This window comes from Aythya fuligula, chromosome 10, assembly GCF_009819795.1.
Source record: "Aythya fuligula isolate bAytFul2 chromosome 10, bAytFul2.pri, whole genome shotgun sequence".
Lineage (NCBI taxonomy): Eukaryota > Metazoa > Chordata > Aves > Anseriformes > Anatidae > Aythya > Aythya fuligula.
In genome coordinates this window covers 613,752-630,432 of record NC_045568.1, presented here as the reverse complement: position 1 = coordinate 630,432, position 16,681 = coordinate 613,752, and the positions used below count along the sequence as shown (strand labels likewise).

The 16,681-nt window shown below is 34.8% G+C and overlaps 1 protein-coding gene across 7 annotated transcripts in view; it reads right to left on the bottom strand.

Moving 5' to 3' along the window:
• ERC2 (ELKS/RAB6-interacting/CAST family member 2) overlaps positions 1 to 16,681 on the bottom strand; it is a 551,904-nt gene that overhangs the window by 395,426 nt on the left and 139,797 nt on the right. For all 7 annotated transcript variants that reach the window (XR_004253689.1, XR_004253691.1, XR_004253692.1 and 4 more), the window contains exons 5-6: positions 14,711 to 14,866; positions 8,412 to 8,579 (exon numbers count right to left, since the gene is read on the bottom strand). Coding sequence is in view for 1 of the 7 variants with exons in the window: in XM_032193894.1 (XP_032049785.1) it covers positions 8,412 to 8,579; positions 14,711 to 14,866 (324 nt within the window). In the remaining 6 variants the exon portion in view is untranslated. The remainder of the gene's footprint in view (positions 1 to 8,411; positions 8,580 to 14,710; positions 14,867 to 16,681) is intronic.

Here is a 16,681-nt window from a genome sequence, read left to right as displayed (position 1 = left end):
TTTGTTTAAAAGAAAAATAAAACAGATTGCAGTAAATATCTACCATAATCACCTTTCCTCTTATTTTTTATTGTTTTCTGTATAAATACTGTATGCTCAGACTTAACCTATCTTTGTCCATTGGTAAGACTATGCTTAGTTTACAAGATTTCTTTGTAGACATTTACAGGTGTCAGTTCATTAACCTTCACACAGCACACCTACCAGCTTATGCACAGGTTATCTAAAGTAATGATACACTAAAGTGCTACGTTTGTGTCACAATTGGATATGAATTAATGTTTTCTCCACTGAGCTACAATGCTGAATGTATTTGCATCAACTTACATCTTTCTTTTTTTCCTGATAAGAGCAGCAGTTAAGTACCAATTGCTGATAAAAGGCAAATATAGTATAAAACTGTACTATCTTCTTCTTCTTGAAGTATACAAATAATAGCCTCATGTCTTTAAAGCAAAAAGGATTTTTGCTGTTGAATCTCTTTCCCACTTCAGTAGCAGCAAAAGGCTTCATTTTAAAAGTTAACATATATAGCTTTTCCACAATGGTGAAGAAAATCTCCGCAAGTCTAATATTCTTCCTTTTCTCAATTCTCTGTTGAATACAGTGACATTTTCAGTGTTCTGTAGCTGAAGTAGCCCAACCTTGGCTCATTTTTATCCGACCTCAGGGTTTTCACATCATTAATAAAGACAGAATCAAAACAAAGGCTATATACATTAGGGTAGAAAAAGTTTGCATAGTTTGGAACTATTACCATATATACACATAAAATGGAACAAAATGAAACACACGTAGCAGAGGTGAACCTTCTAAGGACTGACTCCAAACTTTTCTCCTAATGGCAATAAACCACTTCAGACCTCCCCAACTCTGGCCACCATGATAGTTATTGCTTTACAGGATTATATCTTTTTTTTTTTTTTTCAGCTGTCAATAAAAACTTCAAATGATAGCTTTTTAACTCAAATAAAACTATAAAAAAAACACTGACATCACTAAGATAATAGAAACGCCGTACAAAAAGCACATCTTATTTCGATCTACATTCAGCTTATTTACTGTTGGTTTTAAATTTTCTCTCAACATGTGACAAAACACCATTGTATCTGAAATGCCATTGCCAAATATCATTATCTATACTCAAAAATATCAAGATGTCCCCTTATTTCTGATGGTGTATTATAGTAAATATATGTAGATCAACGTAGTAAATAGCTATACTAGTCATGCTAGTAGTTGACATTCTGCAGAGCCTAAGGATCATTATATCTCTGCTTGCACTTCATCTCTCACTGTTGAAACAAACTCATTATAAGCTCAAGTTTAAACTATACTTGAAGTAATTTTCTGAGTCAATTTAGCTGCCATCATGAAAATTCCAGACTTGAAACAATAAAACAAATGTATTTTACTGAATAACAAACACTGATAAAATTCACAACAACAAAAATAGAACTAATGAACTTCCAGGGACACTTGAACTGCACGTAATAATAATATATACCAACAGATTTCTAAGTGATATGCCTATGCTGCCTTTCACAGGCACCTAGACAGGCTGGAGAAAAGGGCTGATAAGAACCTCACGCAGTTCAGCAAACAAAAATGCCAAGTCCTGCACCTTGGGAGGAAAAAAAACATGCACCAGGATGTGCTGGTTCTACCTCCACCGAAAGTAGCCTTGCAGAAAAGGGGCTCGGGGTCCTGCTGGACTGACACTTGACCAGGAGCCAGTAATGGTTCGCCTCCTAGTGAAGCCACCCCTGGAGTATTGTGTGGAGTATTGTGGCCAGTTCTGGGCTTCTCAGTACCAGAACAAAACAAAACAAAACACAGATAGGGACATATTGGATACAGTTCAGCAAGGGGCCACAAAAGGATTAAGGGATTAATTAAGGGATTCAAGCGACTCATATGAGAGTTCTGGGGCTGTTTTGCCTACAGAAGAGAAAGCTCAGGGGAGATCTTATCAATGTGTACAAATACCTGAAGGGAGAATATAAAGAGGATGAAGCCATTCTCTTTTCTGCAGTATCCAGTGCCAAGACAAAAAGCTGTAAGCACACTGAACCACAAGGGGTTCTTCTGAATACAAGGAAATACTTTTTTTTAGAGTGGCTGAGTACTGAAACAGGTTGCCCAGAGAGGTTGTAGAGTCTCCATCCTCGGAGATACTCAAAAGCCACCTGGACACAGTCCTGGGGACCACAGGTAGCCCTGCCTGAGCAGGAGGATTGGGCAAATATGACCTCCAGTCACATGTTATTGCATCATATGCAGTTACTGTATCCAAAATCTGAAGGTAGCCTTACAGTACCATTATTAAGCTAAATAATAAATGCTTATTATAAAGTAAATAGGAACCCATTGAAGATTTATTTTAATACAGGATTTACTGATTTAATTACTACAAGGTGATTACAAAGTAATCCTGATTAGGCAGGGAGCCAACACTTCATCTACCAATACTTTAGCTCAGGATTAGAACTGACCCTCGATGGTTACTTTTACCTCTGAAAAGAAACCCTTCAAGGCAGATCATGACCTTGGTTTAGGACAGCATAAAATTCTACAGTGATAATTAACAAAATTCTGCAAATAGAAGACTTAGGCATGCAGAAAGAAAGGAGTGTGGCTAAATACAGGCCAAAACATTATTAACTTTACTCATCTGGGATCTACAAACAATAGCTTGCACAGTACAGAATTCCTGCCATAATGGTTTCCACCTGCTGGAGGGCTGCCACTCACCTCCACACCTCCCTGCACTGCTGTCTCATCTGCTGCTGGAACACATTGTCCTCCCTTTAGATAAGTAAGACCTGATGACTAGAGACACAAGATTCAGTTGCTCTAAGCAGACACAATCTTTTCCTAATTCTACATTGCAGAGAGCTAAACCTGCTATGCCCAGAGTCAGTGCTGGGTTACCACCATAAAACATTCTAGGTACTAGTTTACTCAACTTCAAACCTAGGTCTCAGAGAGTGCTCAGATTGTAAAATAGTATTTTTATTCTTCATCTACTTACACACAGCCAAATGTAGCATTTTCCACAAAGATTCACAAGAAAGATAAACATTCCCTCTACTCCACCAGAATTCTCCAAACTAAAGATTACATGGAAATGTAGAAGCTCCTTTTGAAAGATAGGATATTTATAGGTACTGAAGAAAACCCACTCTTGAGTTATATGAAGCTGATAGTTGTGAAATGGTTACCAAAAAGACTGACCATAAAACTAACAGCAGGTATAAAAAGGAGTTTGGAAAAGTTTTACTAGATCTACACCATTCTGAAATTTCCTGTCTTGCTACATCACATTTAATTTGCACAGGATGCTCTCGGAGTTGTAATTCTAGATCATTTCTGTTTCTCATGGTAAAATTATTAATTTTCATATGTTTCACAATACAACTCAGTAACAGGAAAATGCAGTCTGAAGGCATGAATTTGCTAACTGTAATGAACAAAGGAAAAAATATATATAATTTTTATTGCAAGATGTTGGCCCACTGACCAGTCAAAAGATATGAAAGGCAACAGAAAGATAAGCAGGCAACAGAAATAAGGGAAGAAAGTAGGAATTTCCACACCAAATAAGAAAAAGTGCAAGCAGCTCAAAGAGCCTGTTTTCAACCATCTCTTAGCTAATACTGTGCCTCAAATTTTGGGCATCCAGTGAATGGGCTATGGCCCTATGAAATAATTTTTAGTGAGGTGCCTTCTTAAGTTTATGTTAAGGGTGTGGTCCTTCTCTTTTCATCTATATGGTGATAAGCAGGGACTTTGGCTACAGGAGCAGATGCAGCCATCTACAAATTCAGGCTGTTGTCCACCTTTTGTGCTGCTCAGGGCTCCAGCACATGTCTATACGATGCCCATAGTTTAACAGAATCTCTCTCCAATAAACCACATAACCAGTCTGGAAGTTGTAAAGCAATAGTTTGTGGGGAAAAGACATTCTGGCAATCACTTTTAACCAGAAGAACTCCCTAAGGACACAGAGGGATGGTAAAGAATGTGCCAAAACCCTGAGCACCTTCAAAATATGCAATTAATACATCGTTAGAATATACACATCAGCCTTAAAAAATCTTTATTTTCTAATCTATGGAATTACTTGAACACAGATTTCTCATTTTTTTTTCATGATTTTCAGAGAAAGAAAATAACATTCTTACACAGTTATATAGCAACTTATAACAAATCCTCTGTTTGGTTATCTGAGCCTATTTCTTACAGCTGGCCGAAGGCTACTGTAAGACTGTTCCAAGAAATAAGACAAGCAGTTTAAGGAGCTGTTCATTCATTCATACTACTACTTCAAATTTCAGAGTAGGTAGATACTACAATTGGCCCTTTCTCCAGTTCATAGATTTTAAAGAATAAGTAAGTAAATAAATAAATAAAGACACCTTCTATGTAATCTATACCAGAACCTTTCATCCTTATGCAATTTCTATTGCATAAATCATTAAGCAATAAAAATACACTGAATAACTTGTATTTATTTAAAGGAAGTCTACTAGGAAGGTAAGCAGTTGTGATTTGAAGACTTATGAAGTTACTGAATCATCCACTTCCCTTACTACTGTTTCCACAATTAACCACCTCCTTCTCTACCCTCAAACCCTATAAAAATCTTTATTGTAACATATTGCTGGAGACTATTGACTTAATCAGAGAGGTTAAACTAAAGCTGAGAATTCCCAGTCTAATGGTTTCACCACATTCTTCCCCTGTGCAGCCATCTTAAGTGGGAATGTTTTGTGTCTCTCTGCCTAGTCTTGCATAAATTCTGCCTTGCCATTTTTCAGCTGCCTCTTGTAATATCCCACAGACACGTGTTCAAATCCGTTTATATTTTTCATATATTCACCGCAGCCCTTTCTGCCATTTTTACTGCAAGCATTTCATATGGGATAGGGTTTTCACTTTTTCTTTTGTTTTCGCCGAAGGTGCAAGTAAAAATTACTGTATTTCTCCAGGCTCTTCCTACAGTCCAAGGAGAGAGACTGACACTTTTAGGGAGATTTATTCACAAGTGTTTGAATAACTAGTTCAAATTAGATTGCTAACTAGGTTAAATAAGTAGTTCATATTAAATGGCTAGTTAGATTAATTAAATTAAGGATTATACTACTGTGCACTCTTTATTCAAAGTCCATTCTTACAACGCTAATTCAATCTGTTCAATAGAGGTGAAAATCAGGCTATCCACAAATCTTCTGCAAGTCCCAGCATTACTTAATTCCAGAAACCCCTCTTCATTTTTAGCCTCCTGTTTAAACTTATAGCTGAAAAGCTTTGCAGCCTGAGACATACCTACACCAACTCTGAAGCCTTAAAGTAATAAACAAAGGTGCTATTCTTTCTTGGGAATTCATGCCTTGAGAAACCCATGGATATGAGTGTGCCTTATTTCTACCAGTATAATTTAAAATAAAGAACTTTTTCAAGAGATTTGAGACTCAATATATATCCATCAAAGTACATAAAAGTAATAAAACATTCAGTGCAACCAACTTAAATGGATTAAAAAAATGAGATGCAATTACTATTGCCCAAAGTATAAACATCATTGAAGTGTGTCAAATCAGGTAAACTGCTGACATAACTTAAAGTTTAATACAGGTCATTTAAAGTCTCTGCCTCATAGGTAAAGGCTGCACATGAGAGCACACACTGTAATGCTATCTTTCCAAAAATAAAGAGAAGTTTTGAGGCAAGTGAAGTTATTTCCCATTTTAAATCTGCAATTAGATTTAAATCATTTGGTAAATCATTTCAAATAAGGCCTACATCTGTACACATATAAAACAAGTTCCAATTCAAGTCATATGTTGCTCGTAATGCATCTTGAAATGCATCATATCCCAAAATGAAGTCTGCTATTAACCCATTATTGAAAGGTGTTCATTTTCATGTCATCTCCCAAGGGAAAAAAAAAAAAAAAAAGTTACATTAATGTGTTTGACACCTCTGCCAAAATCCCCTTTTACATGAACACAATTTCAGCAAATTTTAACTAAAATTACTTCCCATAAGAGGTGGACATCATCCCTACTTTTCCCAATTTCCTTTTAAATATCTTAAAAAGAGAAAAGAACCTCAAAAAACTGTTGGATGATAAAATCATTAGTAAAACCTACTCACAAAGCAGAAGACAGAAAACACCTAGACCTCTACGGGGTATGTAAAATAGTTTGCAGTGTTTCAGTTTCATCAATCTATGAGGTACTGTAATTACTAAATTCTAACAAGAAAATATATGAAATACAAAAAAATTCTGATGATTCAGTCACAGAAGTTCAGGCTCAATTGATTTAAAGAGACAGTCTTAACTATCTAGAACCAAGATATACTGTGAGGACATTTATGAGATTTTTGGCTTGCACAAAGTTTTTGGCTTGACCACACAGTTTATAGTTTTATTTCATTCAGAAGTAAAACAAGGCTTGTCATCAGAATTATTTGGATTATACAGAAATAAAGGTTAATTAAAGAAAATAATCATAACCAGGACCTTATACCTTACACTGATTGGAAACTACTATCTTTCACATCCTATATCTTGACAGATTTTTTTTCCTTAAAACCTGGAACAATCTCATACTATTTGTATAAAACATCATAATCATTTATAACATAAGTAACATATTAGACAAAACTAATGGAGTTCATTCTCTGCCATTGTATAGTATTTCTCGTATGAAGCTATTTTTCTAATCACTCTAGCGTTACTTTTTTGTTTAGTTTCCCCCAAAAGATTAACAACAAGCAAGCCCAATACAAATAATTATCTCCTGCACACCAACTGGCAGTTACAGATCATTTAAGTTCAATTGCTTTATGTAATATGTTGAAGCTAAACTGCCTTCTTATGCAGGAAACAGGAACAAGAGCATGGATACATGTCAGAAGCCAACTGGTTCTCCACTAGAACTACGCAATCCCAGCAACCCATCATTGAGCGCATTGTAAATTGAGCTCTTTTTACTACTGTCCATCTGCCAGCACTGAGATTGTACTGTCTTGAATAATACTTGTCTAATAAAGACTTAGGAAATCAAACTAGTGGAGAGCCACTGGCATTCATCACTATTGTCAGCAGCATGACAGGTACTACAAACCCTGCAAAACAGATTTGCACAGCTAAAGATTTAAAATATGCAGTCTCCAGTACTCAAAAGCTAGACTGAAATCTGCCAGTGTTGCTAGCATTTTTACCATTGTTCTCATTACGCTTACTTTAATGTTTTATATACATATATGCACATATATAGATGTTTGCTGGCCGGCCTTTTAAACAGAAGTCCCTTTTAAACAGAATCCCACGATTTCACCTGTATCTTCCAAATGTACAGACAGACAGTAAGACACAGCACACATGGATAATGAGAATCTCAGAAATATTTATTTCCTGCTTCCATGAGAATGATGAGCTTAAGCGAACTCCTTTTTTCTCCTAACACTTTGTTAGCCAGAAATCTGAGGCATCCTGTGAGACTCCCATTTACCAGAAATAATATAATTCTCTGAATAGAAAATATTTGCACATTATTTCACAGATATTTGTGTTTTCTTGAAAAGGATACACACACTAAAAATAAAGTGAAAAAGCTATAACAAAAAGCAATCTAAATAGTATTGTGTGCTCCAAGTCTATTAAGGTTTTATTTGGTTGGTTGGTGGTTTTTTTCCCTTAAAAATAAAATAAATAAATAAATAAATAAATAGACAACCATTTTAACCCTGGATTTATGGATTTACACATTCCATTAAGTGTAACAACCATCTCAATCTCATATTCCATTACACATACTTTTATGATCTGATTTTGTGGATAGATAGCAAACTAATGCACTGGCCTGGTTTAAAGACCAAATTCACAGTTTTTAAATAAATTAGAAATTAAATTGCATTAGAAAGGATTCACCACAGATTAGTATCAGGTACCCTTGAACAGACCCTTCAAAATACATCAGTAGCTTCACTCTTCACAGTAGAAATACACTGTAGAAAAGTATCACACAGAGCAAGCAAAACTCAGTAAACGTTAAAAAAAAACAAACAAACAAACAAACAAAAAGGAATGAAATCACAACAATCAAGTCATTAGGGCTCAGCCCACCTTCCTCCACCCTAAAGTTGAAGACAAAGAGAATTAGACAAAACTACGCTCTTAAAATGCACTCAAAGGTACTTGTTCAATTGTAGAATGAGATCTGGTGCGTTACCAAAATATATATATCAAATAGACTGACATTTAAAGGCTTTAAAATTATTTCACTATTCTTAAAAAAATTATCCTCTACATAGGCTTGCAACAAACACATCATCCGTTTGAAACACATAATTAACTAAACATTTATATTGCATTTTATGATTAGAAGATACCATACCTCTGTCTGAAGTATGGCAGCTCTCTGTTCTTTGGCAGTAAGTGACTCTTTAAGCACTTCAATGTGTTGCTTGCAGTCTGAATTCTGATTGCTAAGGGTTTCAAGCTTAGTTTGTAAGGCAAGAAGTTCTGATTCTTTTTTTGAGAGTTCTTGTTTCAGTTGGTCAATCTGTAATGGGGCAAATAAAAGGTTAGATCATTAATTGCATTTTCAATTCATAGTTGCACCTGAAACCCGAACGGTGAGAAAGACCAGAATATAATACAACTCAGACACCTCCTGTAAATTCTAGAAGAGAATTAAGATGTGAACTTTTAACAGTCAAAACTTCCAGTGAGTTTCATGTATTTTCAAGGAACCTGTTTTTGATTGTCCTGCTCTTGTCAAAGTTAAAAAAGGAAACTCTTAAAGCTTAAACATGATGATTTGGCCTATAAATTCACCACAGACCTCACTTAACTTCAAAGGACTTTATCGTCTGTGAGGCAAGTCTGGCAGGACAGAAAATATGCATAGGAAAAAAAGTTTTCATAGAAGTATAAAGTCAATCCAATAGCCTATTCCTTCCAACTGTGATTCTTGTGACATAAGTTATCATTGGTCCAAGTGAATCAAGGATTTTAGGAGCCCTATGAGGCAAAGCAGGCATCTTAGTAAGGAGCGGAAAGCAGGGAAATAGAACGTTAGCCTTACTTTTCTTGCAAATTTGTTGCTCTCCCACTATCCCCACCTCCTTTTTTTACTCTCTGGCATGGAATCCTCAGGCACTAGGAAAGTCAAGCCAAAGAGATTATCTTAAGAAAGGTCTGGGGAAAATGTGGAAAAAGAGTTCCACAGAGTGAAAGCTCTATGGTATTTTTAAAAGCATATCCCTAGGGGAAATAGCAGAAACCCATTCACTAAGGAGGAGCTTCTGAATTCTGCAGGAGGTTCATCAGTAAATGACATGGAATTGTGATTATTCTTCCCTTTCTACAATGCTGAGTGGAAAGGGTGGCCACAGAATGTGAAAGTGTGGTGGATTTAGAAAATGAAATCCAAGCAAAGCACTGGACAATATACAGAGCAATGCTAAAGGATGGTGAATTAGGTGACATGTAACTGTTCTTTTTAAAGTTCTGTGAAATAACACTGGTCACCAGAAGAGTTCAGATGTGTCATCTCATGAAGATTATTTGAAATAAAACTCCTCAGTGCATCTGCATAATTCAGAGAAACCACGTTTACTTGGAAAGTTTTCTTGTTGACTGTAAGGCCTAAACAGCTTTCTTTAAAATTCAAGTTTCAGTTCTGCAATTACCAATGAAATCATAGACCAGCATTCTCTTCCTTCATTTCCATCCCAACAGACATTGAGATGCGTAAGTCTAGAAGGGCTAGATAGAACGTTAATCAAAAGTCTGCAAGAAAAAATGAATGAATATATATATTCATACGTAATTATGTATATCCACAGGTTGAGCCTACTCAACCACATCCTAAATATCCACATGCTAAAATATTTCACAGATTCCATACTGTATAGCAGAGTCACCAGAAATGTATTTCTGGTGAGCAAACTATTTCTAGTTTGTTCAAAATTGCATTTTTCTACATTGTGTTTCCTTAAAAATTCACTAAATTATTTCTTTCAATGATGTGCAAAACAATACATGTATTTCTTATTTCCCTCTGTAAGTCTCAGTATGTCTGCCTACCTGGCTAACATATTTGGCCAGCCACCCCTGAGCTACCATATAAAATCAAGAATCTATACTAGCACTATAAGCAATCACCTTCACAATCTGAAAATATCAAAATAAGAAAAGGAGCATACAAAAAAAAAAAAAAAAAAAAAAAAAAAAAAGTAAAGAAAATGTAAAAAGTGCCGTTAAGAAACTGCTAGAGAAGAATTTCTCTTGAAAGCAAACCACCTTCTTCCATTCCTTGCCAGAACATGTAAGCAGGTATGGAAACTGAGACAGAAACGTATATGAAATGAACAACGGAAAAATTTGTCTACAATATATAAAGACAAAAATTAGATCTGCAAACAATCTGAATTACATCACATGCTTTATATGAGACCCATGTGAACATCGCAGACACTTCTAAAAACTCTTCTCACTTTTTTCCATGACACAACCCACACCCTGAGAAAGAAACAACATCCCACCCCTTCCTCCACCTACCCCACGCCCCCTCTCCCCCAAAAAAGAAGGTTGATTTTCACTGCAGGTATTTTCTTTGTGTTTCAGAAATAGAATCTGTTCCTTCGTTCTGACTACAGCACATACAAATTGCCAGAAGTTTAAAAATGTGTTATAGCTCTCAAAAAATAAAATCTGTTCAATAATTATGCTTTTGGCTGGTGTTTTATTAAAATAAAGTATAGGGATGAAAATGTAATGAAACTTCAATTTAAAAAAAATAAAGTATCAAAAATAACAAAGGCATAACAACAAACCATGTTACTTTTAAAAATAAAATTTTTACTCCTGGGTATATTTGCTTTCTAAAAGTTCTGCATAAGCTATTAGTGTGTAAAAAAATGCAACAGGGCCTGAAATAATGTTGTCTCAAGCAGATGTGCATACATTTTCACTTTGCTATATTTTAAGTGGTGCAGAAGACCAAGAGTCACGACCTTGTGACCTCAGTACAAAAAAAAAAAAAAAAAAAAAAAAAAAAAAAGGCAAAAACATTTTTGTACTTTATTAAGACTACAATGAAGATAACATAAAACTCTAAGTGCTATGGCATTCATCGAACTCTCTCCCCTGATTATGACCTTCCCATTTCATGCATGTAATTTGCCTGTCACCGCTTTTTCAACATTGCCCAAAATGATCTTGTTTCATCTCCTTAGCTGAAACCCCAGTTCCTTTGTCTTCTCAATGATTATCACTTCCTTCAATTTCAGTTTCTCGTATACTAGCATTTCAAGAAAACAATTATGATTTTCTTACATTATTATTTTTACATACAAAAATCTTACCTGACATTACAGGGAGAAAGAAAACACATAATAAATAAATAAATAAATAGATAGATAGATAGATAAATAAATAAATAAAATCTGAACTTTTTCCCTGAATACTGCGTAAGTTAAAATTAATGGGCTAAAAATTTAAGTCAATAATTCCATTAAATGAAACTATGCTGATTTATCTATCATAATAACTTAGTCTTATAGGACAAGTGATAACTGGTTTTTCAATTGAAGAAATTAAGTGAAGGAAGAACAGCAATGCAAGTGAGTTTGCTGCACAGAGTAGACTAAAAGTCTATCTGTAGGTTCTACAGTCTATACTGTGCTTTTTTCTTTTTTTTTTTTTTTTTTTTTTTTAAAGGTTTTATAACATATCCAGACCTATCCACAAGAAATGCTGCTGTTTTTTTCTTGTATATTCTTTTACAGGATCACCTAGAATTTGCATGCTTCCTTCAAATAGTGTAAAGATCTGTTACTCATGGATGTTAATTACAGACAGCATTGTTATAGTTCACTTCAACTTAATCAATTCTTAAAATTCAACTTAACTCTAATTTGCTGAAGTGATACTGAACGATCACTAGGTTTTCACACTCATTCTTGTAGATAACATGAGGGCTCTAATACTCAAAAGAACTACTTGAATTCTAGAGTGAAAACTGTAAACCTGTAAAATGCAGCAGTATTCTTTCAAGTATCTGGCTGCTAACCAAAGAACAAAACCCAAACAGGGGAAGGAAGCATTGCAAAGCAGAAGTTAATTTTTTTTAAATGCATATCAATCCACATGCTTTCTTCAAGTTCTGATTAAGGATATTTGAAGTTTCATATCTCTTAGTCATGAAAAATTCAAGACTTGTTTTGACAACTTCCATATCACGTGAGCGATAACAATTTTTGTACTTTCAAATAGAGACCAAGAAGAGATACCATGAAGTTTTCTCATTTCTATAATTCTCCATTTCACAGCAAGTCAAAATTAAAGGCTATATGATTGTTAGCAGTGAATATTATTAAAAATTAAAAAAGGAACTCTTTCCAACATTCTCTGCATGCATGTGCAATAAATAATATTCTAAGTTGGCCTCCATTTAATGCCTTCCCTTTTACTTAAATCAAGAACAGATATATTTCAAGAATAAACATGAAGTATTAAGAGCTTTATAGCACCTAAGCTTGTTAACTGTGAGAAGAGTATTATTCTATTCTTTGCCATCAATCAGGACTTAAGTATCAGAATTTATCAACAATCTCTGGTTCCACAGATCAAGTACAGTTAAGGCCAGTTTGCTGACAGCTACATAAATATTTTTCCACATTGAAAGGTTCTGAGATAAAAATAATATCTTCTGCTACAAATCTTAATTTTAAGCAGAAAGAAAGGACTGGTGAAAGAAAACAGACAACATTTCATCAGAATGTGATATTTATCAAAGACCAGAAGTATTGTGAAAAAACAATGGCATGTTTACTAGTCTTCTAATTCATCTGCTTTCTGTATCACAGAAATACAATGAATCTCTTCCTCTCAAACACCTTAGAATATAGTTAACAAAATATTAGGCTTTATGCAATATTTTTAAGCAATAGATTTGGCTTTAGGGTATTAGTTTTGTTGTAAATTACTATAACTGGATTGCTTAAAATTTAACCATGTTTAAATGGGCAAAACAATTTTCTTGACAATAATACCTCTTAAGAGCAAGTATCTTGTCAAGAAGATAAGAAGGGTCTACTACACACACAATAAAAACCTATGAAAATAAGAGAAGTCAAATTCTCTGGAAGGTGCTGTCTGTTTCATTCTCTGACCATAGACAAGCTGCATACTTTCCCAGAATGTTAGCCTGCCCAACTCCAAAAGGTTGACAATGCTATTTATCTACCTGTTATTGCAAACTTTGTACTTTAACTGCAATATTGCTGAGTATCATTAATGTCAAGAGAAAGTGGTAGAAGCCACTTATCTCCTCCTCTTTTGCTTACGTGGCCACTAGAGAGGTAACAGCAGCTCCTTCTCCAATTTTTCAGAGCTGCAAGTATACATTTCAGAAAAAAATGGATCAATCCATTTCAAGTCCCTAGAAAAAAAAACAAAAAAGTCCCATACAAAAAAAAAAAAAAAAAAAAAAAAAAAAGAGCCTAAATATTATACAAAACTAAAAAAAAAAAAATAATAACTAGGATGAAAAGACTTAAGTGTGAGATTCATTAATAATCTTGACTACTAAAGGTTTTTGCCCAGATTTTATTCTTCCATTATGGTCACATTTTAATATTACTGCAAAAAATGAGATAGCTGTTTTTTCCACTTCATGCTGTTGCTGCATTTTTCTCCCCATGTTAGTTTATCTTACAAGTTAAAAAAAAATTATTTCCAAAACCTGAATTTTAAATGAGAATGGTAGCATCAACTTCAGTCTCTGTATTTTTTTATTTCATTTTATATTTTAAACAAGTACCTAAAGTTATTATTTTATAATTTCATGAACAAAATTTTCAAGGTGAGTAGCTGGGAATAAACCACTACAAAAATGTAATATATAATGTAAATATATATTTAATAGACTTTTAAGGTAATTTCAAAAAAAAACATTAGAAAAGTAGTATTAGAACTCAAGAAAAGACTATTTGGAGAGAAGTCATCTTTACCTAGAGAGCCATCAGGCAGGTTGAAATTAAAGGAGGTAAAAAAGTCCATCCAGAACAACAATTTAGGCATCAAGATTTACTTGTGATGAAATTTAAAATAATGAACAAGAAATTCTGCTTAGCAAGCCTGATACCAAGAAAATGTGTACTACACATTTATTATCTGCTTGCAGTCTACTTGGTTATCTATGTACAATGATTTGAAATGAAGAGGACACTGTCATTACAAAGTAATTAAATTGCAAGTCATTAAAATGCTAAAAACTTAAAATTTGGCATCAGCAGTCCTTACTGTAGAACTACTATGAAAACAAGAAAAGAAAAAGGCACAACTAAAACTGTGCCAAAATGTTGCAAATCAAAATGATGAGATAATTCATTCAACATTAGAACACCGAACAGAAGAAAGAGAAAAGGGAACATTATATGAAGACTAAGGATTGCAGTTGTCTCCACAGAAGTATTGGAATATGCACTTTCTTACCTCTCTGAAGTCAAAATATAAATGAATTCTTATTTAATCAAAATGCTTCACTTCTCTATAGCTAGTGAGTACCACATAGCAGAGGTTTACCGATGAAAGATATGCAGAGAGCTACTTCTGTTGAAAAAGGTCTAGTTAAAACTTTTGTTCACATTATTTAAACACCGTTAAGATATTAATAGACCTTACCTTATTTTTCATGAACTTTGAGTGACTCTTGTAAACTTCTATTTGTTTTATTTCTTCTTCTCGGTCTTCTGTATTCAGAACTCCATTCGTCTTTAACATCTGTATTTCATCTTCAAGATCTCTTATATTGCGCTCAAGTGAAGCTATTTTTGTATCCTGAATTATATAAAAAAGAGTATTGAAAAAGTATATGAAACTTGTATATTAAGGCATAAAAATGTTTCTGTACCTGCAGAAACATCAAATAATAAGACAGCAAAAATAGGTAGTAAAAATACAGATGGCATATACACCATCATAAACCAAGAGTAATTCTATTGATATCGATTTAAAGAAACAGATTTTAGATCTCTTTAACCAGCACCAAAAAAAAAAAAAAAAAAATGCAATGCTATGTTCTATAGCATTATATAGAGAGAACATTTTCTGGTCAAAATCCTCTCTATGTTCCTACATGGTTAGGAATGAAGGGAGAAGGAGAGATGCTCTATTTCACATACATACATGATAACATACTTTGATTGCTCTCCTAACCACTTAGGTCTGGCTATTATTCCAAGCTCTTAATAACAAAGGATAAGTTCAGCCTAGAGAGACCAGTCCATCATCCCTTGAAGAAGACAAGCCACTTCATTATGTGACTGCCTAAGGCAGTTTCCAATTTTGATTGGAGTTTATGCTTCTGTCTGCTGTCAGGGGAAAGAAAGGTTGTTTCCTCACATGCTTTTTCTCCAGCCACATCATTAAGAGGAGATTTAGCACTTTTTATTATGAGTTCCAAAAAAATAAACAAACCCACAAATACACAACCACTCAAAACTTTTGTATCACAGACAATAGCTGCAATTTGTGCCAGCACAGCACTGACAATATCCAGTGGGTTTTTTTCCCCTTGTTGCCAGCCATTTTGAAATTGAATATACCTCTTCAGTGAGATTTAGAAAGATTTTTTTAAAAAACATGATTACACCAAGCAGAAGCAGAAGAGGACTGCGTCAGGGTTTACTTGCAAGAACTTAACCCATACAAATCCAGAAGACTTGAGAGATAGCATCCAGTGATTTTAAGACAACTGGCTGATGTCCTCACAAGGATGCTGTCTACCGTCTTTGAAAAATCATGAAAACTGGGGGAAATTCCTGACAACAAGAGGAAGAAAAATGTTGCACAGGCTCATATCCTGAGAAGCATTCTTGGACAAGATTCATCATAAAGGAGAAGGTAATTGGGACAGTCAGTATGGATTTACCAAACGTAAATCATGCCTGACCAACCAAATTGCTGTTTTAGACAAAATTTTTAAGTTTGTGGATGTGGATGAAGAATTAATAGTGAATGCCATTTACATCAGCTTTAGCAAGGCATTGAACAGTTTCACAGAACATTCTTATATTCAGGTCAAGATGTTATGGTCTGGACAGGTGATCAAATAGCAAGATGAAAAAAAAAGGTTGTATGATCAGGCTTAGAGGGTATTGTTCAATAGGTTCTATTCTACCTGGAAGCCAGTAACAAGAACACCATGGGGTCAAATTGGGACCTGTCCCATTAAGTATCTTTAACAGTGACCTGAAAGAGGTGACAAAGCACTTGCTCACAAGCCCTGTGGATGACACCAAGCTGGGAGACCGGTGAATATGCTCAATGGCAGGGCTGCCACCCAAAGGGACCTATAGAACCTATAAAGGTTGGATGGGTGGACAACCAGGAACCTTAGAAAATCAAAGAAAAACAAATGCAAAGTCCTGTGCCTGGCAAGGAAGAACCCCTTGCAGCTGTACTCGCCAGGGACTGACTGCCCTGGGAGCAGTTCTGCTGGAAAGGATTGGAGGATGCTGGTGGACACAGCAAGCCTAAGGAGCCAGCAATGTATGCTGGCAGCAAAGGCAGAAAGCAGCATCCTGGGCTGCATTAATATGAGCACAGACACTAAGTAGATCAAGGAAAGACACATTTATTGGACTGTGCTTA